Source organism: Ctenopharyngodon idella, chromosome 10 (genome assembly GCF_019924925.1).
Source record: "Ctenopharyngodon idella isolate HZGC_01 chromosome 10, HZGC01, whole genome shotgun sequence".
Lineage (NCBI taxonomy): Eukaryota > Metazoa > Chordata > Actinopteri > Cypriniformes > Xenocyprididae > Ctenopharyngodon > Ctenopharyngodon idella.
The window spans coordinates 34,400,485-34,426,789 of NC_067229.1; the positions used below are offsets into that span (position 1 = coordinate 34,400,485).

At 37.5% G+C, this 26,305-nt stretch overlaps 1 protein-coding gene across 3 annotated transcripts in view; it reads right to left on the minus strand.

The window, feature by feature from the left end:
- cadm2a (cell adhesion molecule 2a) overlaps positions 1-26,305 on the minus strand; it is a 477,303-nt gene that overhangs the window by 58,213 nt on the left and 392,785 nt on the right. For all 3 annotated transcript variants that reach the window (XM_051907565.1, XM_051907566.1, XM_051907564.1), the window contains one exon: positions 16,101-16,250. In XM_051907565.1, coding sequence (XP_051763525.1) covers positions 16,101-16,250 — 150 coding nt within the window. The remainder of the gene's footprint in view (positions 1-16,100; positions 16,251-26,305) is intronic.

Here is a 26,305-nt window from a genome sequence, read left to right on the forward strand (position 1 = left end):
TCAAAAATTGATTTTGGATCATTTTTAACCAAAAAAAAGTTATGGACTGCAGCTTTAAAGACTTTCTATTTTTATATAAATACTGTTTGTTTATAAATATCAGAGTTTCCACAAAAATATTAAGCAGCACAACTGTTTTCAAGATTGATAATAATAATAAATGTTTCTTGAGCACTAAATTAGCATATTATGATTTCTGAAGGATCATGTGACACTGAAGACTGGAGAAATGATGCTGAAAATTCAGCTTTGCATCACAGGGTATAAATTACATTTTAAAATTAAAATAGTGAACAGTTGATTTTACTGTATTTTTGCTCAAATAAATGCAGCCTTGGCGAAAATTAGAGACTTCTTTTTTGTGACACAATATTTCTCTTGCACACTTTATTTCAACATTTTTAGCAATTTTAGCCTTAACAAATTAGCATTTATGTTCATTTCAAAAACATCATTGCTCACCCTGCCATGTGCAATTATGAAACACATGACAGACAAGGCAGCCCAGAACCCAATGCACAATTGATTTAATAAGGAAGATCAGGCTACTACATGAGAGTCAACTTTTTCCGCAGGCTGCCTTGTTTACCCACGTTTGTTTATGGGTGTGAGGCACACGCATTAAATCGAGATGGCTACGTTCCAAGAGAAAATACTGCAAATGATTCAACGCTGCTAACACCGTTGATAACAAATGCTCCTGCTAACCTTAGCAATTATTTTTTCAATATCGTGCTCTGTTGAGCATTTTTAATGAACGCATAACAAAAGCAATTAGGTGTGTGATGGCATTTTCCTTTTTAAGGAGCTAATTAAGGCCCGACTGTAGATGGTAACCTGTGCTATCGCAGGTGAATGGCAGATGCTAACACAGACAACGATGCATTAGAACGATTACAGGGAAGAAAAACAGGAAATAAATAAATACAATCACTAAAATGGGAAGAGGGAAGGAAAAGCACCAATCTTCTGTGGTGTTTATTATTTTCCTCTAAAATTACATGCATGTGCTGTGCATAAAATAATCGTGAAATGTAATTTAGATGGTATAATGGAGGGTAATGTGAGAAGAAATTGAGGACGAACCGTGAGTGAGCTAGTGGCTAAAAAGGAGGCAAAAGATGTGACTATTAAAAGGTAATTCAGCTCGGGATATTTGATTTATCACGGCCACATTGGCGCAGGTGGAAAAGTCCCAAAGATGGGAACTGGGTGCGCATGTTTTCATGAATTTCATTACATAATGAGTCTATCAAAATACAGTAAGGAGACAATGCAAGAAGGAAACCTGTGAACATTTGTAAGGTGACGCCTTTGCACTTGATTTTCAAAAAGCAATCGCATAAGCCCGCTGCTCATTAGCATTTAGCATGAACTCCAAATTCCCACATTTCTGATTGATGGAATAAGGACAGAATCATGTACTTTAGGGGTAGCTTCATTTGAAATTCAAACAACCTTTGTGCCGCTACAGGAGCGGCACTGAGGAAAATGTCAAAAATAATTTTCCTCTGAGCAAGCATTTCAAACGCAAACCTCGCTCCAGACATCAAACGTACGAAATGGAGGCAAATTTCTCAAATAACCTGTGATGAAACTATGTCACCGCAAATGTCTCTTTAGACTGTTCATAAAAATGTATCTTTTAAAGAAAGCCCTATTAGTCACTTCAGCAGACTGTAGGCAGAGCTAAGCTGTAATCAATACTGTCTCAGGTGACGGAGTATAACAGAGACTCATTCAATAACATTAGCGCGCAGACGGCTGATGATGGCAACTGGGACCATTTTTTATTCTGAACAAAGAATCTTTGTTCAGAATTATCTATCAAGGCAAGACTGTACTTTCCTGCAAAAGACTATATGTCCACTAAAGTGTTTTTCATCACAAGTTGAAAAATGTTCAACTTTTTTTTTTTTTAAAAGTGCCATGCTCATCACTTTTTCCCAGCCATCCAATCACAGTGGAGGAGGGCGGGACAAATGCCACACTGACCAATGGTCACATCCTACTTGTACAAAGACTGAACAATGGAGGAGAAGTTATATCTGGTTTGAGTATTCATGTCTGTACCTGATGGAATTCCCTAACTATTCCAATATTTGTATGAAAAATAAAACTTCAAGGAACATTTTGTTCACAGTGGGTCTACCAGGTAAGCAGGTCAGCACCCTTTTTGGCATCAGTCAGCAATCAGGCTCAGAATATTAAAACAATCAGATCACACATTAATTCAAAATATGAAAACTTTAGTAATTTTATACCAAAATTTTATAGAAATCTATAGTAACCTTGGTAAAATTTTACCATAAGGTCCCATTAGTTTATATTAGTTAATGCATTAACTAAAATTAAGTAACAATGATAAATACATTTGTTAGCGTATTTATTCATCTTTGTTAACGTTAATTAATAAAAATACACCTGTTCATTGTCGGTTCATGTTAGTTCAGGTCCATTAAATAATATCAACAGATACAACGTTTGATTTTAATAACAAATGAGTAAATGTTGAAATATTGTTAACTAATGTCAACAAATGGATCCTCATCGTAAAGTGTTACAGTATTTAGCTTTTGTCTGTTTGGTATGGACTACATTTATGACATAAAATAATAAATAATACATTATTAAATCAAATTAAATTATATAAAATTGTATTAATTATATAAAATTATAAAAGTAATTTGTGTTCCACAAAAAATCATTTTATAATAATTTATATTTTATGGTGACAGAATTACTGCAACTCTCTAAAAACAAGTTGAATGTGGTACAATAGTGATTATTTTTATTAAAGTCTGATGTCTTTTTGCAAACTCCCATTTTACTTTTATTTTAACTTTTTTTTTTCTCACTGTTCACTGCTATCCTCATAATAGTTTTGGTTAAAGATAATAACCTTAGTAAAGCATTAGCAGGCTCATCTGCTTGCCTCAGAGCTACGAGTGGTTTGCCGTACCCCTGTGATTGCAGAAAGCAGACTTTCCTTTGGTTTCCTCAAGGCTCGTCTTACTCTACAGAGAGATCAGACTCGTCTGTGATTGTCTGTGTTATTACTGAATATAATTGACAGGGTCTAGAACAGCCTCCACTCTGTTTGAGAGCTGGAGTCCATGACTGTCACTTCTCATGAATAGGGCTTTAATGTCAAATCTCTTCTGTTGTACCCTCTTCATCAGCACCGTTCCCCAGCCGCCACCGAATCCCAGACTCTGGCTTTTTAACTTAGCTGTCAGCCATTAAATGCTGCAGTATTTCACTCTGTTCTTTCCGAATTTGACTCGGAGGGCAGAGGGATGTGATGACATTTGGGCCTCGGGGTATCTTACAAGTGACCAGAGAGACTCCAACTTCAGAGAGCGGCTGAACAAAGCTGAAAGAGATTTTCATACCTCTGTTATCACAGAACATCATCTGCCACCTGAAATACTCACACACACACATACACTCGCTCTCTCTCTCTCTCTCTCTCTGAAAAAACATTATGAATTCCATCACCTGGCTACAGACCCCATTTCACACACTATAACATTTGGATGTCACGAAAGTGCATATCTCATTTTCCCTCTCTCTCTACTGGGGTAATGGAAAAGACCGGAAAACTTTTCATTATCTCTGTGTGTTGGGCACAGCAAACACACAATCTCCTTCTGGTCTTCTTCCAGAGTTGGTATTCGAGACTGAGGTAATATACAGGAAAAAAGATTCTTTTTGCAGTCTCTTCTCTTGAGACAATATGACTGAAAAGATATGCCTGCGTCTTTTTTTTTTTTGGCTTTGGGAACTCAGTATTTGCAAGTGCACTGATCCCAAGAGACTGAGACAGTGCGAGAAAAGACAAAGCAGGCGGAAGATGGTCTTCTAAGGATATATACACATGGCATGTTTTAATGTTAAAGTCTTTTATGCTCACCAAGGCTGCATTTATATGATCAAAAATACAGTAAACACAGTAATATTGTAAAATATTTTTACTGTTTTCTATTTTAATATATTTTAAAATGTAATTTGTTCCTGTGATGGTAAAGCTGAATTTTCAGCAGCCATTAAGCCAGTCTTTAGTGCCACATGATCCTTCAGAAATCATTCTAAAATGCTGATGTGGTGCCCAAGAAACATTTCTTATTATTGTCTCAATGTTGAAAATAGTTGTGTTGCTTAACATTGTGATATATTTGTTTAGGATTTTTTCAATGAATAGAAAGTCTTAAATAATTTTAATGCATCCATGCTGAATAAATGTATTAATGTTTTTCATTCAAAGAAAAATATAATAACAAATAACCTTAAACCTTTGACAGTGTACATTCAATGTGTGCAAGAAAATGCAACATTCAGAATGTTTCCTGTGATTGTGATTCCTATACCAATATACTTGGGCATTAAAAAATCATGAAAATCAGATTAAATCTATATTTCATTGCATGTAACTGCTATTACTTTAAAAACAGCTAACACCCAAATGGGTTAAATTGTTGGCATATGGATCCTGTTAACAGTTGTGCTAATTTAAAGGATTTACTCTTGCATTCAAATGTGGTTGTCACTTCCAAATCCCTGCAGTGTGCACCTGGCTTAAGGGTATTTTAAGTTTCTGGGAGAAATAAAGAAGAGTCTTATGGCTTTTATTCTAGAGAGGTGTGCCAGGGGCTGTGACAACAGATGTGATGCCCCACTGTCACTTTCTTTGAAGCTTTTCAGCATCTCATGACTTTCTAAAGAAGATCACTGCGTGGTGGAGATTATGCTTGACTCTGACTCCATGTGCCGGAACGACATTCACAACAATCAATCCTGCCTTAAATGCAGATGACCATGATTCAATTAAACTAAAACGACCATGGTAAGACACAGGCAAAGAGCTGTAGCTCATTTCAAACACCGACATGCCACCATAATAAAGCTAACTTGCATAAATCCCCAGAGCTATTTGTTCAGACAGTTATGGGTCGCAATGATTCAAGCGCTCACATTAAACTAATACAATGCGTGCTGGCTTATTATCAGATACATTTCGAGGTGGTGTATGCTGAACACAGAAATGACTGTGTATCTTCTGGGTAAACAGACAGAAATGGAAGAAGATGTCACCAAAATGTAATGCCAAAATGCCAAAATACAGCAATAATGTTTTATATGACCATTATTTACAATAATGGGAATAAATGCAATTTTCTTTTCTTTACTGAAACAAAGTCCTTTGCAGTTCTCATTTGGATTTTTCTTTCTTTGACTTATTGTTTTACAATTATATAACATACTGTATCTAATAAAATCAATCAATCAATCAATCAATCAATCAATCAACCAACCAACCAACCAACCAACCAAATAACCAACCAACCAACCAACCAACCAATCAATCAATCAATCAATCAATCAATCAGCCAACCAACCAGGCCACTATCTCGACTTGGAAGGAAGAAAAACCCTACTGTTGACCAGTAAATTGATAAAGCACATTTGGTTTGGTGATCAGTGTAAATAAAGCCCACACAGTCTGTAAAACATGGTCGCGAAGTCTACACTAGGGACTAGACCGATAAAAAATTATTTAATAGCATCAAAATGGTTTTGTTTCAGGATAAGGCTTAGCTAGGAGCTGTTTTCTGCATGCTTCAGCTCTTTTGCTAAGGGCTAACCAGAGCCTCTTGCCAAAGCCTGTCGTCTTTAGGTGCTAAATTAGATGTGGGAAGGGGCTAATTATGAATTGTAAGTAGCAACATCAGTCTCTGCACATGCTGACACTGATATAGGCTTACTTGCATGTCAGCAAAGAGAGTTTCCCCTCCTCTTTCCATTTCTGTTGATAAATGAAGACAAAAACCACAATGTACGAGATACAGAGACCTGGTGAACCTCCTTCCATGTTTGTGGGTGAGATAAGAAATGCCACTAGAACACAGCTGAAAACACTCGTCAGAAATCTAATAGAACAGGAAGGCAATCATAATGCACTGACATGTCAGCTCAATGGAGCGATACAGAGGAAAGAGAGGGCAAAGGAGAGGAAGAGAAATGTTTTGACAAGAATCTGGAGAAATGAGCCATTCAACTGGTTTGGAACTGTTTTAAATAACGACTGAAAGTCGAGATGTCACAGCAAATCCACTTTCGTTTAAGCTCATCTTATCCTGTCCATCAAGTATGGACTCACTGTGCATGACGGTCTAGACCTTTTAGTATATTTTTTGTTTTGTTCCATATATTTGCTTTACCTATATAATTAGCATGCTAATAGCATTAGCTGTTAGACAGCTTGCACAGCAAAACTCTTTCAGAAACGTTGCGCCTTTAAATATATTGCACTTTGAAGAACTGACACCACAACACATTCAAACAGACATTTTCAGGCCATTCAATCTTGTCTTATGCTATTCCCTTGCAAAAAAAAAAAAAAAAAAAAAAAAAAAAAAAAGAAGTGTGCACTTTGTGTGTTTCAAATAAAAGTATAAAAGTATATTTAAAAAAGAAAACTGTACTTGCAGATAATATAATATTAATGAGATAAAAGGCAACTTAAGTGTACTTAAAGACAGTACACTTTCATGATTGGTTCTTAACACACTTAAGCACACTTTTACACTTTTTACAGTAGTTTTGCAATTCACACTACTGGATTTATAAATGGCAGTCAGTTTAATACAACAGGAAGTACAATTCATATGGCAGCTGTTGCTGCGTTGGTTAAAAACAAACATGCCGCAAACTCTTCACTCCCCTCCTTCCACTTTTACTTCATAACTGACAATACCAATGAGCAGCACTGGATGATGATGACTTAATAGGTAGACAGGAAGTGTGAATGTTGTCTGAAAAGGGTAGAGTATTTTTTAAGCAAGGTGCATGCTAGTTTAGGCCCATGCTCCTGAGGAACAGTTTGTGACAGTTTGGCACACACTGTAAGAAAATAATGAATTCCAAATATTTCTCTCTCTATCTCTGTCTGATACTGTGAGCTGACGGGTCGCTTCTCTAATAAGATACCTGTGACTCGGGCCTGTGTAACAAGACGTTCCCCTCAATCATTTTCAAGTGCCTTAGCTTCCTGGAAGAGAAGACGCAAGGGCTTTATGCCCCTCGTTTGAGATGTAACTTTCCCCAAACTCATTCTCCGAGGTCATACTGTGTACTTCCAACAAGGAACATTCATAAACCACATTGAAGTATCTGAACTTTAACTTCTTACAGCTACCTTATCCTACATTCTTTAGCAGATATACCCTACAGGATAACTTTAGATATAGACAAAGAAATTATTACTTTTATTCAGTAAGGAGGAATTAAGTAACAGTCAAGACATTTATAATGTTACAAAAGATTTCTATTTCAAACAAATGCTGTTCTTTTGAACTTTCTATTCATCAAAGACTCCTGAAAAAAGCATCACTGTAAATATTCAGCTTTGGCATCATAGGAATAAATTACATTTTAAAATACATACAAATAGAAAAAAGTTATTTTAAATTGTAATATTTTCACTGTCAAAGTTATGTTCTGTTGTTTTAGTAATTGTTTTCATTGTCTCTGTTTTGCCTTAGTTCTAGTCTTCCATTAGTTGCCATGGTTCCCAATTAGTCCACACCTGTTCCCTGTTCTGCTGATTACCTTTCTCAGTGTATTTAAGACTTCAGTCTTCCTCAGTTCCTTGTGTTAACAATTATGATGGGATGTGTATGCTATTGTTCTTTGCGTTAAAGACTATTTATAGTTCATTCTGCATCACTCACCATTCTTTGGAGTCTATTACACATAGCCCATGACATTCACAATATTTCTATTTTACTGTACTAAAAATCAACTTCATGAGAGAATTTCATCCAAAATGGGGATAGTTCACCCAAAATAGTTGTCAGAGTTGTTGTCAAAATACCTTCTGCGTTCTGCAGAAGAAAAAGTCACTCAGGTTTTGACTGACATGAGGCTGAGGAAATAATGACAGTTTTAATTTCTTTTTGTGAACTGTCTCTAAGTAAAATAAAAATGTTTATAAAGGATAAGATCGCTTAAGCTTAGATTGCAAAGTCTTTTCAAATGACACATACATAAAGAAAAATCAAAGCAACATTACCCTTTCAACAAACCACAAGTTGATGCTAAATGCTTGTGGCGATCATCGTGTTGCATTTGCCATTACTCTGAACCAGTTCATCCCACCGTGAACTCAGGGAGCCACTTTTCTCCCATCGATCTGTGTGTCCAACTGTGAAGAATAACTGCAACAAACACCTCAAACGCACCATCATGGAGAGAAGTTACTCCTTCACCAGCGTGCCAATCACATTCACCTACTGAAACAACTTGACAGGTCAGGCGAGGTGAGTCATCAGTGTAAAGTATGACTTTTATATACAATTGTGCATTTTCATATTGATGAAAAAGACAAGGCAGGATGAGGTCCACATTTACATGAGCGCATAGACACATATTTGCACACGGTTAATGGGTATTCTGTGCATTATTTCTGTGTAATATGCCATAACACTTATTCTAAATGAGATAATTTGTTGGTCTGGTGAGCACACAAATCCCGTTAAGGTGTAATTTGAGAGTGGTCAGACTGTGCGAGCTCAAAGGTGAAGAGAGCGGGAGGAATTGTGGGTATTGACGCACTTTCAGCGAGCAGAAATATTGAGCAGCGGAAAACTGCTGGAGCCCTTGAGAGAACTATAGAGATAGCTAAACTCTCTGTGAGCTGCTAAATGTCGAATTAAACAGTCAATCAATTTCAGGGTGAATAAGTGCAGGGAAAAGTGAGCGAGAGAAAGAGTAAGAATGGGGCGATGCATCGACATGAGTCAGGCTGGAAATAAATGAGGTCTCAGCTCATAATAAACCCATATTTGTAATAAACAGATGCTGTAGAGCCATAAAATTGTCTTTTTAAATGGAGAGGGATTTGGCTGATGATGCACCATTACACACAGTGTTAACGCCCGACAAGGCCAGGAAGGGCCAGATAGATAGATGAACAGAAAAATGGCACGCTTCTTCTCCATCACACTTTCCTGCTCCCGCTCTCTTTAGGTCTCTCGCTGTGGAATGAACATTGAAGAAATTTTGTAGCGAGAGAAGCTAATTTTATTCATAGGTCTGAAAGATGGATAAAAGAGAATGAAAAAGAGAGGGTGAGGGAGAAAAGAAAGAAGTCGGGAGAAAAAGACAGCCAGTCAGAGAGAAAGCAATAAAAGATGTATTGAGATTCAGCTGTGTATCAATGCCACACGCCACAGAAACAGAACAGCAAAGCCTGAAGCCAATAATGCTACACTAGTTACACTAATGCTAACAACAAATGACATGTTTGAAGTTTTTTTTTCTTCCGAGAGAAATTCATTGTGTATTCATACTTGTTGAATAAAAGGTATACGAAAAAAAATCCCTCAAATATGAATATGATTCCCTTGAGAGGGGCGCCCTTCTATTTTTCATGCATGATATTTATATTTATTAATCTCATGATTTCTGACCAGTTTTTAGAATTTAGAATGAAAATATACAAATTTCAAATTTAAATTTTAACTATATAATATATTAATAATATATATTAACAGACTTTCACCAAAACAACATCCTGTATTTATTATTACTGAAATAGACAAAGTTCTATATGAACACCAAAACACAAGACACAAAAGCATTCAATTCCTCGAACAACACAATAACAAAAATGATACCAAATTGCAATAAAAATCTGTAGCCTACATCTGTAGCATACTGATGTGTAACAAAGACTTTAAGTGTACTTTCCATTAAAATAGTTGAAGGCGGCCGGTCTCCGAGTGATACTAGTCATTTATAAAAATAGCCTAATTATGTTTCATGTTCAGTAATTATGCGTTAAATATGAATTTTCTGATCATAGGCGGAGGGTGAACCAACTCCACGGAAAGTCTATGTGCAAGTCTAAGGACATTCTCATTTAAAAACACATTTAAATAGATTTCCTTGAAATGGTTTCAAGTTTCTTGCCACTGTACAACCTAAATATCCCAACATAAATACTGCTAATAAATTATTTGTTAATAAAGTATGTACGTTCACAAACCACTGTCAATTTTAACAGATTACGTATGCAGGATTTGGCATGGCAGAAAGCGCACAAAGGGCGCTCCCTTTATAATCACAAAAAATATCACTCATCTTATTTCATCGTGATCTCAAGAGGTTCTGTAACAGCAAATGAAACTGACTGCACAATGAATCTCTTCTTTACATAATTGTTTGTTATAATGAGGGGACATTTACCAGCATGCAGAACTCAGAATCCACTCGCCGCTCAAAACACCAGAGTTTTTGTTCAGTGCTAACTTAAACAGCTCTGATTGGTTATTGCGTTCAAGAAATTAACAGTTATGTTTGTGATTGGCTACATTGCTCAACACTACAAAAACATACAAACATTACAAAGACATTGGTTATGGAATACATGAATGGCCAAATCCACAGCAATATGGATTTTGCTCTCAATCGTAAGTTTGCTGAATGACCATACAATTTGGGGGGCACTGCCCCCAATGCCCCCCCCTTGGCAACAGGCCTGGGACTGCCACATAAACTAAAACAAAACAACAACATACATTTCCTATGCCTGGTTCTCTCTCATCCTTCACTGTAATCAGTGCTTCTTTTGTCCTTCCAGAGCTCCTCCATGGGACTTGCAACCGGTGAGATTCACAGGTGTCGTCACTCTACCGGCCGTCAATCTGCTCCCACGGCTCTTGGCCCCACCCTGATCGTCACATATATAGCCAGACCCCAGGCTAAAAACCTGGTATAAGCTCTTGGTCTACCTAGTTGTAGCAGCTAGACCTCCTTGGCTAAGCTAATAGATGCTTGGTTGAGCTGGTTAACCATGTTTCCATCATAGCTAGGCACTTTAAGCAGGTATGTCCTTTTTTTTTTTTTTTTTTTTCTTCCAGCAAGACCTGCAGTCCTGTACCAAACAGCTTGTCTGGAGGTGTCTTATATCACAAACACATCCAGTTACAAACCAAGAGCCATGCACATAAACAATTAAAAAATGGAGCAGAAACACAAAGAAAGAGATGCAAGGAACAATAATGTGAACTGGCAGTGGGAGAATAATGGAGCACCTGTAGATGCCGAGAGGAATTATCCTGCTCATTTTCTCACTGTTCTGTCTGTTTGAGAATGTGGTAAAAATCAGCACCGTGGGATTGAAGAAAGATGAGGAGGAAGTGAAGACCTGTGGTCTACAGCCACACACTCTTTACTCTAGTAATTATGTCCCTTTCTCAAGGGCGCCTTGTCCTCCAACATCACTTTCGAGTCCGAGAGAGGTGTGGGACGGCGTATAACCTCACATGTACAGAACAAAGGCATAATTGAGGCACCACAGCGATTAGCCTCAGTGCCATTTGTTGAGAGCGCACATCTGCACCTGTGCATGGACTCTATGGGCCTTTACTGGCAGATGATAAAAAAATAGCAGCTGTAAATATTTCCCACAAACCCCCTTTGGCCATGCACAAAATGTCTGAAATCTCCCTATCTCCCTTCCCTCATTTTCACTTTCCTTGAGGCTGCAAAAGTATCCAAAACCTGTAAAGAGTAGCACAATGGAGCACTCCACACACACACACACACACACACACACACACACACACACACACACACACACACACACACACACCTATCACTGAGTGACATGAGGGAGGGACAAAACTGCTGGGAGATCAACCTAGAAACTTTAAAAAAGGGCTACAGGCTGACAGACTATTTGGACAAGGATAATGTTTATTTATTTATTATATTATTTATATTAAGATAATAATATTTTATAAAAAATAAATTATGATTCATGATTCAAATTGCCATCATTGTAACAATTACCTATTTAGATTAAGACTTAAAAGACATCTTAAATTGCGTCAACTAAAAAGATCTCTATATGCAAATTGTTCCCTTTATTTACACCATTTTATATTGCTCAATATAATGTGCTTCAGTCAGGTTTTCTATAAGAAATATGCATTGTTGTCAAGCAAAAGCAAAAAGTGCTTGTTGTCTTAAGCTAAAAAAAAAAAAATGTGACAACATCTCATTGTAAACACTTAAATCACCATTCAGACCTTAAAACTTGGTACATAAAACATGACAAGTGTAGCAATCAACAAACCGCTCATTTGAGTAGAGGAACAAACTCATCCTGACTTCACACTTCAAAAACAGGATTTTTCGCCTTGGCTTGTTCAATTAAAATGAGCAGATCCAACACAATTTAAAAAAAGTAATCCACTTAAATTTGTAAAACAGATGTTTACTTAATGCATTTATGTTGGGACTACACAAATCATTTTAATTAGCATTAACTGAAACTGACCAAGGGACTTCTAATTCCCAGAATGCTTTGCATGAGAATGGATGGGGAGAGTAAAAGTTGAAATTAGGTGTTATTTAATGTTTTTGACTAAGATGAGACAAGAGGGAAACTTCATGTTTGTATTTAATGTTCTGTTATGTTGAGATTTAGAAGAGTCTGTTATGTTGGCATTTTTATATTTTCCTAAATACTCAATTGCTTTATTTTACAGTGAAATATATATAATAAAAATATATATAATATCAATTTATTTAATATTATTATTATTATTGTTTACAGTCATGTTTATATATAATTCCAAAATGTTGGCCAAATTGTGCAGCCTTTCAAATAAGCACCCAAACCTGATTTTTTTTTTTTTTTTTTTTTTTTGTAATTGCCTTTTAAATTGCAATCACAATTCAGAAAAATGCAATTAGATTTTCCCCTAAATTGTGTAGCCCTACCTCTCTGTACAAAAATTTCTTTGCATTGGTGGCTTACGAATGTTTGTGATGGTTTGAACAAGTGCATTAACAGCAGTTCGTTCAAATTAAAATGTTTATCACATCTAATTTTCGCACCAAACAATTTGACTTGGTATGAACAGGCCTTTATTTTCTAGAACTAAGAATAATTTTTTGCTAAGAAGAGCCAAAACTGAAACACAATAGACCAATGGTTTGATCTATATGGCGTAACAGACAATTAAATTTGTGAGTACCTGAGTGATTGATGTTTTCTGTCAGGACTGAGATCGGATAGACTGACAGCTTGCAAGGATAAACTATTCAACCAGCTCCTGGCACAAACTAGAGACATTTCCTCCTGGTTCTGCTAAATTGCACCAAGCTCTAAATCAAATCAGACGCCATCCCTAGCAGGCGGATTTCACAACCCCCCGTTATCGCCTCCTCTCCTCTCCTCTGCTCTTGATGTGTTTCTTATTACACTGTTTCCCAAATGTGAAACTTTTTCAGTCGGATCTGAAGCTCACAGGGTTAATAATTAAGTCCTCGCTCTGGCATGAAATGCACATTCTCGCGGTCGAGTGACTTAGTCTACACACCTTATTGCAGTCAACACAGCATATCCAAACAACCCTCCTCTCCCACACGGATAAAAACACACATGGACGTCCTCGCAGGTGCTGCTCGGCCAATCACAAAGTTCCTCCCACAGAGCCTGCTTCAGGAGAATGTAATTGTGGGAAACGCTGTGCTGGCACAGCATGAAAGCATATCTGCACAAATTAACTATAGACTGATGCAGAAAAACAGGCAGGTGTGGATGAGTGCTGGGCCAAGGTGAGGAGTTAAATTACAGAGCCGAGGAATGCACTGTCATCATCTGTGACACAAAATATTCAAGCGTTAATAATCAGTGTGGTATTACAACAGCTAATGAAAAAACATGGAAGTGCAAAAGAACCTGTTATATCATTTCCACCCACAAGCCTGAAACCTAACTTTCCTAAGTCCCTACTTTTACCTAAGTCACCCTGTAGCCAATAATTTTATCCCTTAAAACTGATCTTTGATCACCAAAATGACATATTTAAACATATTTTTTTCCTGTGGAAAAAAAAAAAAAAATCTGAATGTAACTCTACATGCTTCCTTCATTTAGTGGTTTTATTTTGATTTCATGCAGCCCTAGTTGCGATTATATTGCACAAAATTGGCTCTTTCATTGTGGAGGTACAAACTATTTGTCTGTGGCAACTTCTGAATACTTCAAACTTTAATCAGTGTGTGTTCTACAATAGAAAAGGCAGATTAAATGATGACAATTTTCATCTCTGGGTGATCTTCTTAATGTAAAATTGTCCAAGACAAGAAATAACAAGCAAAAAAAAAAAAAAAAAAAACTAAACTAAACTGGGGAGAAACTTTAAATCACTCATTGGGATTTAATTTTTCTGACTGTTATAAAGCGGTTGTATGTAGAGATGGAAGTCAGTTGCCTCTGAACATAAATTCACTACCTGAACACATAAATCAGCCATTCAAAACTAATTGTTATTCTACTTCCATTTATTCTTTGATCACGCCATACACGTCCGAGTCTGTGTGGGCCAGGAAACACTAAGCTATCTTTGACACATGGATCTTTTATAAATCAAAGGACATTTATTATCTCCGTACAAACAACCTGGGGAATTCTCAGATATGGAGCGCCACAATATCATTACAAAATCCAATCCGCCGGGTGTATCGAATACGTCCCATGATTACTTCCACACGAAAAGCTCTGCTGACATAATGAACGGGGCATTTGCAGAGCCTGTGATAACGCTTCTGCTCCGTATTGATCTGATCTGGGAACAGTAGATATCTTTAACACTGCAGTGGAGAGTCTTTTAAATGGCTCACCTCCCATACCTCATTTATCAAATGTAATCTGTTAGTATTCCACAACATTAATCAACCTGCTGTCCCACTTTCCCGTGTATGTGCGTTCATGTGCTCTCATGATTGTATGTGTGGGAGTCTGGGAGATTGTCTAGTTGTTGATTTTGCGTCTGCTCTTGATTAAAGGTGTTTACGGGTAAAAGTGTGTCTTCTAAAGCTTTGCTGGGACCAATATTGATTCTCTATAGGAATTTATAGCCAACCAATCATACAACAGGTGAACACAAAGCCATTTTACAACATCCAGCCCGGTGTGGAAGAAAATCCAGATGATGTATTCACCCTTTAACTCAGACAATGAGATACAGTTGTAAATCTTTGTACATACAAATGGGATTCTGAAGCATTCTTCCAAAACCTAGTGAGTTTCCTTACTGCTTACATAGCCAGCCACCTTCAAAGGCAACGCCTTAACTGTCATGGGACTTTATAAATGACTGATTTGGAACACTAGATCTGTACAGCATACAAATAGAGCTCCTCATATGAATGGGATTCAATTCAAAACAGATTTCAAAAGATACGAGAGAGAGTACTTTAATAAGAATACATCAATTGTAATTATTTTACACAATTTTTATTGATACTTTTCAGCATTGAATGAATTACATTTATAACTGGCATTTCTCTTGCTTCATTCCACTGAGCTCATCCACCATTTTGGATTTAGTTTTCTTTTTCTTTTTTCTTTTCACAGAGCCTTTCCATCATCTTGGATTCATTTATTTATTAATTTTCTGTTTCACTGAGATTGTCCACCATGTTGGATTTATTTTCCCCCTCAGTTCTTAGAGCCTTCTTGGAGTTAGCTTTTCACTAAAACTGTCCAACATCTTGAAGTTATTCATTTATTTTTTCATTTACTTTTTTACTGAGTTTATCCACCATGTTGGATTTATGTTTTTACTGAGTTTGCTCGCCATATTGGAGTTATTTTTTCATCCGCCATCTTGGAGTTAGCTTTTCTCTGAACTTGTCCGCCATCTTGGATTTATTAGACTTAATAATTAGGCCGAAACAAGGTATCTTAGGACATAGCATAATTTTAAGGCATCATAGGTGCATTCCTGAAATAAAAGCCGTTTCAAAAGGAAGTTTAGAACATACTTTGTGCACCTATGATGCCTTAAAATGCTTAAAACAGTGCTGACTAGCTTTTGGAACAGAATTCACACAGTTTATACAAGATCTTAGCACTGCCAGCAATCTGTCATCGCAATCTGAGCAGTAGTAAAAGAGCGCAATCCCTTAAAGTTCCTCCATTAAAAATCTCATTCAGCTGAGGTCCCTCGTCCACCTGATAACACCCAAGACAAAGATATGAATCCCTGTGAGTTTAGTGGCAATCACTCACTCACCTTTCTTGTCTCCAAAGAAGAGTGTCTGTTGTGCAGGGTTTGACCACTGGAGGGAGGTGTTGTCATTGTGTTCCACACGGCAGGTCAAGTTGGCTATCCCTCCTTCTGTCACAGTCATGTTCTGGACAATAGGGAACTGGCCTTGGGCTCCTGGAAAAGACAGACGAAACTGGGTGAGAGACAGTCACAACCACAGCAACATATGGAGCATTCAAACTTTAGCATGAGCGCTCAACATGAAGGTATAAATTGAAAGAATAAAGAAGAAAAAGCCAAAACACGCAAAACCGCAGTGCTTGGGAAGAGTAAAACAGCTGTTGCTACAGAAGTTCTTGTAATATTAATGACACATGAAAACTACCAAGCATTACAATGTTTTACTGATGGTTAAAAATAGACCTTGACGGAAAATATACAACCCAGTCAGTCAAAGTGACAGATAATGATTATTTGCAGCGCAAACTCTGGCTAAGATGTGTTTTCCTGAAGCCCAGATCATGTGGTTTGGTTTGTGGAAGAGCTGCCCCAGAATGGCAGAGTGAAAGAGCGCTATTTACATCTAAACATCGGTGAAAATTACAGAAGGCGATGAAAGTTACTTCCATCATTCAACACTAAATCATAATCTGAAACAGTATGACAGAGTCGAATGAGAGCAGGCAACTGCTAAACTCTTGCCTTCAGAAACACAAGATCTGCGAATGAACATTTAAGCCTATTTTTAAAGGCAATCAGATGACAATAAGCAACTTTTGTGGTAGGAATTCTTTCCTGAGGGGTTATAGGAATTGAGGACTCATCAGAAATCTGAATAAAACTAAAATTTTTGTTTTAGACTGCAAAGTCGGCACCACCATGTTAAAGTGTCTTGGAAGCACTTTTTTTTTTTTTTTTTTTTTTTTTGTAAATGCTGCCTCATATCTAAATTTACATTTTTCAGATATTCTTAGCTCCAGAAGACCAAAGTAAATTTTTATATATTTTAATTCCTTTAGATTGATAAATAAACCAATTATTTTTTTTTTTTTTATACCTTATTAGATATACATATTTTTGAGGGGGTGGGGGTGGATTCTGCAGAACATTTCTTAAATTTTATCTAGCTTTTGTTGTAACAGAGCAGAAAATAAGAAATGATGTCGGAAATAAAGGCGCAAACTTTCGCAGGCAAAATTCAGCTATTTCATTAAGAATACATATACTTCTCCCGTGGTATTTCAGAACAGTTGGTCACATTGATTCGCTGTGTTGACCAAGCTGCTCGGTTTGAAAGTGACTTCTGTGTGAGCTGTGTTTGATACATTGCTACACAACTGACAACAGACAATGGACCTTTTTTGCCTGCAAAATTTCACCACAGCTTAAGAATGTCACTTGAAGATGTGTAATATTGCCCTTCAAAGCTTTCGTAGTTGTAGGGGGCCAGTTAAAGTGTCCAGACTAGCACGTTGCTATATCCCAAGTCAAAAGAACCAAACATCAACCGTCTCTATAATAGACCCCCCACATACAAAGGACGTCTTCTAAACACCTAAAGACAAGATAAGGGTCACTCGCGAGCCCTTGCTCACTACGATCTGAGCAGAAGACTGAATAAAGGTTTAGCTCAGTGAGAAATAATTCACAAACTGACATCCATCACGGCACCCCAGGGTTAGACAGGCAATAACAGATCACCTTGTGCAGGGAGGGGACTCATAGGGGAGCTAATGAAAAACTGTACACACATAGACAACCCTGGAAAGGACATGATAGATGAATAATCTGTATTTATTTAAAGTGAAGAAGTGATGACTCTCACAGACCAGAGGTCAACATCTCCAGCACCACCGCTGCCAGACAATGAGACATCAAGAGAAATGAAAAATGTCAGGATGTGATGTAATAGGTAAAGGAGAAGGACGATGGCGCGATGGAAGAGAAACGCGTGTCCTAACCAGGCAAGTTTTGAGTGTGAAGTCATTTTGAAGTTCTAACTGAAAGGGGAATGATGAAAATAGCAACCAAACACCCACATAAGTCATGGATTAAAATGTAATAGATGTGATTTAGCGCATGATTAGGACACGGTGCAGCACAGATTGGTGGTTGATGAGAGAAATAGAGATCGACGGGTATCTAGTTTGATTCAACTCTGCAAATTTAGCATCTTTTTCCTGTTCGCTGCTAATTGCAGCTTGTCACAATTAGCCTGATTTGAGGGCCTGTCCAGATATGGTGTAGCTTTCATAAGAGAACCAGGAGGACAAGAAAGAGTGGGTGAGAGACAGAGGGAGAGAGAGCTGCTAAGGGCCTCTCCACAGGCTCCCTGACAGAAGAGCACATTGGCCAGCTGTGGTGCTTATTTCTTTTCTGTGCCTCTGGCGGTCACATTACATACACACACAGACACACTGAAGAGGTGTCGATTTGGGATTTATTTAATTTCCTCGCTTGTTTTAGTGAGACAGAAACAGTTGCATATTCCACAGTCATGATTATTACTATCATGCTGTAGCTTAGCACTGTAATGCTGATTATCCAACTCAAAAATGATTTACATCAAACTTGAGGTTAATGTATAATAAAATGAGCTACAGTTTTTGCCAAATATTTGGCAAAATGGTTTGGCACGTTCACACAGTTCAGTTGTATATTCAGTTCTGGTTTAGTGCGACATCTGGGTTCTCTAAATGAACAGGCTCGCTTGAATTCAAAAGGACTCAAATTGAATTTTGAGAGTTTTGTAAAACAGAATTGCAATATTTGATCTAGTGGTTGACCAAAATGGATTTTTTTTTTTTTTCATGGCTGGTGACATCAAGAGAGCAGAGTGGCTGATATAAAACCAAATTATATGATATCACACTATTTCAAACTTATATTCTTAAACATAAAGGTTTCAAAAGGGTTTTTTTTTTTGTAGCAATGCAATAGAAAAACCATACTGGATTCCCCCAAAGAACGTTTCTGTTCAGTTTTTAAAAGTATTTTTTTCTTAGTGTGAAGACTATTTTAATTATCTGAAGAACATTTTTCCATTATAAAGAACCTTTTGTGCAATGGGAAAGTTCCATGGATGTGAAAGTTTCTCCATGGAACCATTGATGCCAATAAAGAATCGCCCGCCGTCTGTCGGTGCGTTGTGAATTGGCCTTAAAAATGTAGTAAATAAAACATGCATAACACTTTATGCAATTAAATTCATTTAAATAATTACTAAAATGAAAAAAAAAAAAAAAATCTGCTCTCAGGTGCTGCTGTTCTCAGTACTGTCAAAATAAAAGTCCAGGTTCCGACTCTTATCGACTTAACAGAAAAGCTTATGCTGATAAGTCGATAAGAGTCGGAACCTGGACTTTATATATATATATACACACACAGGTGCTGGTCATATAATTAGAATATCATCAAAAAGTTGATTTATTTCACTAATTCCATTCAAAAAGTGAAACTTGTATATTATATTCATTCATTACACACAGACTGATATATTTCAAATGTTTATTTCTTTTAATTTTGATGATTATAACTGACAACTAAGGAAAATCCCTAATTCAGTATCTCAGAAAATTAGAATATTACTTAAGACCAATACAAAGAAAGGATTTTTAGAAATCTTGGCCAACTGAAAAGTATGAACATGAAAAGTATGAGCATGTACAGCACTCAATACTTAGTTGGGGCTCCTTTTGCCTGAATTACTGCAGCAATGCAGCGTAGCATGGAGTCGATCAGTCTGTGGCACTGCTCAGGTGTTATAAGAGCCCAGGTTGCTCTGATAGTGGCCTTCAGCTCTTCTGCATTGTTGGGTCTGGCATATCGCATCTTCCTCTTCACAATACCCCATAGATTTTCTATGGGGTTAAGGTCAGGCGAGTTTGCTGGCCAATTAAGAACAGGGATACCATGGTCCTTAAACCAGGTACTGGTAGCTTTGGCACTGTGTGCAGGTGCCAAGTCCTGTTGGAAAATGAAATCTGCATCTCCATAAAGTTGGTCAGCAGCAGGAAGCATGAAGTGCTCTAAAACTTCCTGGTATACGGCTGCGTTGACCTTGGACCTCAGAAAACACAGTGGACCAACACCAGCAGATGACATGACACCCAAACCATCACTGACTGTGGAAACTTTACACTGGACCTCAAGCAACGTGGATTGTGTGCCTCTCCTCTCTTCCTCCAGACTCTGGGACCCTGATTTCCAAAAGAAATGCAAAATTTACTTTCATCAGAGAACATAACTTTGGACCGCTCAGCAGCAGTCCAGTCCTTTTTGTCTTTAGCCCAGGCAAGACGCTTCTGACGCGGTCTGTTGTTCAAGAGTGGCTTGACACAAGGAATGCGACAGCTGAAATCCATGTCTTGCATACGTCTGTGTGTAGTGGTTCTTGAAGCACTGACTCCAGCTGCAGTCCACTCTTTGTGAATCTCCCCCACATTTTTGAATGGGTTTTGTTTCACAATCCTCTCCAGGGTGCGGTTATCCCTATTGCTTGTACGCTTTTTTCTACCACATCTTTTCCTTCCCTTCGCCTCTCTATTAATGTGCTTGGACACAGAGTTCTGTGAACAGCCAGCCTCTTTTGCAATGACCTTTTGTGTCTTGCCCTCCTTGTGCAAGGTGTCAATGGTCATCTTTTGGACAACTGTCAAGTCAGCACTCTTCCCCATGATTGTGTAGCCTACAGAACTAGACAGAGAGACCATTTAAAGGCCTTTGCAGGTGTTTTGAGGTAATTAGCTGATTAGAGTGTGGCACCAGGTGTCTTCAATATTGAACCTTTTCACAATATTCTAATTTTCTGAGATACTGAATTTGGGATTTTCCTTAGTTGTCAGTTATAATCATCAAAATTAAAAGAAATAAACATTTGAAATATATCAGTCTGTGTGTAATGAATGAATATAATATACAAGTTTCACTTTTTGAATGGAATTAGTGAAATAAATCAACTTTTTGATGATATTCTAATTATATGACCAGTACCTGTATATATATATATATATATATATATATATATATATATAACAAACCACTATTTTGTACACAATTTGAAATGTTCCATATTTCCTCTTAAGAAAAAGAATCAGGCACTGGTTAAAAAGCACATAATAAAATGAAAAAAATAAAGAAATAATTCAGGTAATAATGTACATGGCTAATTTTGAAAGGCCGTTAGTACAAAAAGCCTTTCTGGGTCCAGATGATATAGTTGCAGTGTGCTAACTAGCCAAAACATGACCCCATAGTTCATCTTGGCTTAGGGGTCATATGAGACAGTAGAGTAGGTCATTTACTACCTGATTAAGGTCTCCTTCAATCCACAGCATAAGAGGCGGGGGAAGAAAGAGATAGAGAAATGGATCTGTATTACTCTAGGTAGGCAGGATACATTATTCATCTGTATTTTGCATGAAGCATGGCCTGCCAGCCCCTGTCTCTAGTTCTCTCTCTCTGCTTTCTTGATCTCTGCCTGCCTCATTTTCTCATCCCCATCCCTCATCACTCTTCTCTCTATAATCAGGAGAAAGGGTCAAGATCCATGGGAAATCAGTCATGGGAAACTGCTCCAAAACTGTAGGTGCAAATCTGGTTCTATTTTTACACATATGGTTGATGACAAACCATTAAGCTTAACGAAACGTGTCAACTTAGGAAAACCCAAGAGGGCCCAAAACTGTGTGAATGCAAAAGATGGTCACTGTGGTGACACCATTCAGGAAAACTGCTAACTAGGAGCCTGGTAATGATCATTAAAAATAAGAATGTATGGCAGCAACATCTCCAGCGTAGCTGCTACTAGCTAATGGGAAGTCTAGACAGATAAAATAAAAATGTATTTATAAATGAAATTACATATACAAATAAATAACATTAATTATAGTATATATTATATTAAGTAATAATGTTATAAACTGTGTGTAGCAGTTTTAGGAGACAGGTTCCTTAGACAAGTCCTCAATGGAAAATTCATGCTGTTGTTCCAAAGAGTCCGTCCTACTCGCTCTTCACTGCAAATATGCTATGTTTTGGACAGGTTTTTACCTGAGATGTGCTTCCAGCTATTCAGAAATGTCTCTTATTTTGCATATTTCCTGCTAAGAGCGCTTATGAATAACAAACAACTGCTGAGAGACACCTGAAACTACCCACATTGCCACAATCATCAACAGTGAAGCTGAAAACATAATACTTTAAAACGTACAGGGAAGAAAGTTTTCAAAATGGAGTCGCTCACTCCACCAAAACATGCTCAGCTGAAGAGTTAAAAGTGTTGAAAAGTTCAACCCTGAGGTACAAAAACTCGCAACACAAAACTTGAAGTAAAATTAATGAATGTATAAAGAAATAAAGCATAACATTTGCATTGCAGCATATAAGTTCATACAGGAAGTATCTGAAAGGTCAAACCAAACAATTAAGCAGATATCTAATTAAAAAAAGTACATCTGCTTGCTTGCTTGCTTCATTCCTTCTGTTGACCTGACTGAACTACACACATTGAACAATGAACTATTAATGAAGAAAATTCACTTATTATGAAGTAAATTTATGAAATCTGATAAGTTTCCCCTTTATTTTACCTCTAAACTTCTTTGTTAGGCATTATTTGAAATAGAAAGTTAATTTAGGTCCTAAGATTTTAAAGTATTAGATTTTAAATGTGCTGTACATGAATCAATGTTTATTTACTTTTTAATGCACATTCCTGATCTTACTATAAATATTCAGTAAAATGGGTTACATGTTAATATTAAACATATTACTTGTGCCTGATTTTATTTTTTATTTTTTTAATGAGACAAAATGTAATAAATTGGTCTCAGTTCTTTTCCCTGTGGGCTAAAAAGGTTATTCAAAGAGTTTTTTTTTTTTTTTTTTGGTCATTCTTTTTGTTTGGTGATACTGCTTTTGAGATACTGTGTGTTGTGATGATTTGATCAAAACCAGCACGCTCATATGTCGACTTAATAGAGCGATGAGGTGAGTCCTTCCGCCTTCCTCTGTGGTCAGTGGCATCTGATTGAAATAGATCTCTCCTGGGATCTGGTCTGTCTAATGCGGGCTGAGCTCTCTCTCTCTCTGTATGTATATCTACCATTCTCCCCTTCCCCTCTGTTTCTCCTTCCTGTGTGTATGTCCCTCCCCTCTCTCTAAGCTCAACGAGCAAAATATAAAATTAGCTCCAGTCTCTCCTAAATGTCCTCAATAACTCTCCCACTGAGAGGTAGAAAACAAAGAGAGAAAAGTCTCATGTGACATAAAGGAACTTACATACGACATATTTCCAAGATCTTAATATCAATTAACATATTAATTGTGTGAAATCTTAAAGGAATAGTTCACCTAAAATGAAAATCCTGTCATTTTTTTTTTTACTTAGCCCTTTAAATATGTGAAAACTTTTCAAGTACAAAGTCGAAATCTATTAAAACAACAGACAACACCTCACTTCCTTCAGACATATTATAAAACATAATTTAAGACACACAACTGACATTTAGCAGCTGTTTTTTTTTGCTTTTTTGTTTTTTACCATCCTCACTCTGCTAATGTTTAGAGGCTCTCACAACATTCGAGATGACGTGAAACATGAATCAGTTGCATGAGTGATCTGTCTTGGCTCTTCGAGCCCACGTATCTCCGTAACCTTTCAGCAGAGAACTGTAACAAGATGACCTTTAGCAAGTATGCTCTTGCTCGCTGAGACGCCAAGGCCAGCCTGGAGGTAGTCATGCCCTTGACCTTTAGCCCTGACCACGCTGACAGAAGACAGCCAGCCCACATATTACAGCACAAATCAGCCATCATAACATTTTTTGCACATTTAAACGTACAGTATTTAACCAAATCGTGCAACTCACGCATCTTTGGCGCAATTTGCTCTCCAAGACCACAATTGCTGGAATTTTCTATATAGCATCATTGGTATTGTAGTTTTTCACCACAAATACTGCTGTTAAACATGATTATTTTTTAAAATAAGTGAACGGATGGCTTCAACAAAAGCAGATACCATCAATTAACAACCTCGTAGCTCAACAGGTCTGTCCTTACAGGTTAAGTTATTGAGCAAAATTTGCATCTAAAACTTTTTTTACTTGTATGTGAAACTCCCGGTTGTGTGGATTCCTAATAAAATAATTTCAATACGAAATTTTGCCAAGTAACAGTAAATGTGAAACTGTGCTTTTACTTTTATGTGTGTTTATACAATAATTAGTCTTGTCCCTCGTTTTTACCTCCGGAACCCAACTGTTGTATTCAACAAACACTCTTGGAATGCTACTTGACCAATCAGGTTCGATGGGCAGGACTAATTGTTGTATAAAAGTAAGTAAGTGCAGCCACATTTATGGTTACTTGGCGAAATTTCGCATTGAAATCATTTCAATAGGAATCCACACAACTGGGAGTTTTTCATAAGAGCGAAAAAGTTTTTGCAAATTTTGCTCATGTTCAAGTTACACGAAATCACCACGTTGATCAGCAGAAAGCCGACTTCTGTGTATCTCTACGCTATGATGGACCTTTTTTGCCCACGAAATTTCACTAATGTGATCGCACCACTGTACGTAGGTGGGACAACTCCAATATGGACAGTTGCTGATGGAGAAAGAACTAATTAGGGCATTTTACCCTGGCACATATCCTCCAGTGTGATATGACACAAATAGAGCGTTAAAAATCCTGGCATATATGTGGACCAGCTCTGTCAAGACAGATGCCTGAAAGTTTGGTTCAATCTACCATCTGAACTACACATCTCTCTTGGATTCAACCTCATCATTAGCCAGGATTTCAGACCAAATCAGAAAAGACTAATTCAGGTCTGAGGTCTACCAGACAGAGCAAGCCCAAAAAAGCACAGCCATTCAAGTACGATGCCAAGTGTATGTTCGCAGGTTGCTGTGTGCCAAGCATGAAGTGCATAAACAGGTGACAATTTGGCAAGCCTTGCCAGGTGCTGACAATGCAATCCCAAACCGATGTACCCAAAATTCAACATCTGCATTTTAAGATGCGCTGACAGTGTTTTACAGCAACAAAACAGCCAGAACTCTATTCATTATCATTTGGAAATGCCTAAAACGCACCTCTAGGAGCCTTTTGTGGTTACAGCTACACTCAGTGAGTTAAGGTAAGATTAATGCATTGAGTTCTCATCGCTGTGGGTGGGGTCTCACTGCTTCCTCCCAGTGGGCGTCAGAAGGGGCATTGGTGAAAATGGAGGTGCTAATCTTTGATATTCTTTTCATTCAGCACTCAGAGTCTTTCCCTAGGGCTGAGAAATATGTTTGAGGAGTTAATTAGAGCTTTGGGACACTTTGGTACTGAGCAGATGAGGATGAAAGACACCGATTAGAAATGAATAGTACGGCCCAGCTGATTTCAAAACACCCTGACAAGAGTTAAACCGGATTATTGCTCTTAAAAATGCCCTCATGCCTGTTTATTTTGTCATTTTGGATAGTGTTGTGCCTGTCCCTGTCGTGATTATCCATCAGTATGGCTTTCTGTTAGGTAAATCTGGATGAACGGTTTGCGAAAGACAAATTTTGGGGATTGTAAAAGATTTCTTTCACTGAAAGGCAGTCTTGGATTGCTCATGCTCACCTACGGACCATTAATTGCCTTTGTTGAATCTTGGACTGGGAAAATTGTAGGTCACATTCCTGTAGTGTGACCTATCATATGATGGCCCTCCTAATGAAGAACCAAACAACAACCAGAAGCACTGCCATTTACACCATTTGTCTGAGGTCAAATCGTATGTGACAAGCAACAATCGCAACGGATAGAAAAAATGACATGGTGTACATCCAGATAGTCTTGCCCCAAATTCACACCATTTTATGAGAAAATGATGCTCTATTGGGATGGTTTACCACAGAGACACAGTGTGCACACTTTTTGAGTAAACCATTCAACAAATAGCTTTGTTATAGTTGTTTCTGCATATTAAGCTGGGAACAGAAAAAGTATTTAACTTATTAAATTACACACATCACCTTTAACCAGTCACAGCACTAATTGCAAAGTGTCTAATGAGCTGGCTGTGCACATCATGTGAATCAAAGCAATTAAACACAGAAAACATGGATGAACCCCCCCCAGACAAAGCGGATGAAAAGTTTTGAAGACGCACTGCAATTTCTGATTTAGAGAAATCTAATCAATTAGCAAACAACAAATGAACTGGCCTCAGCGGTTCCACTTCC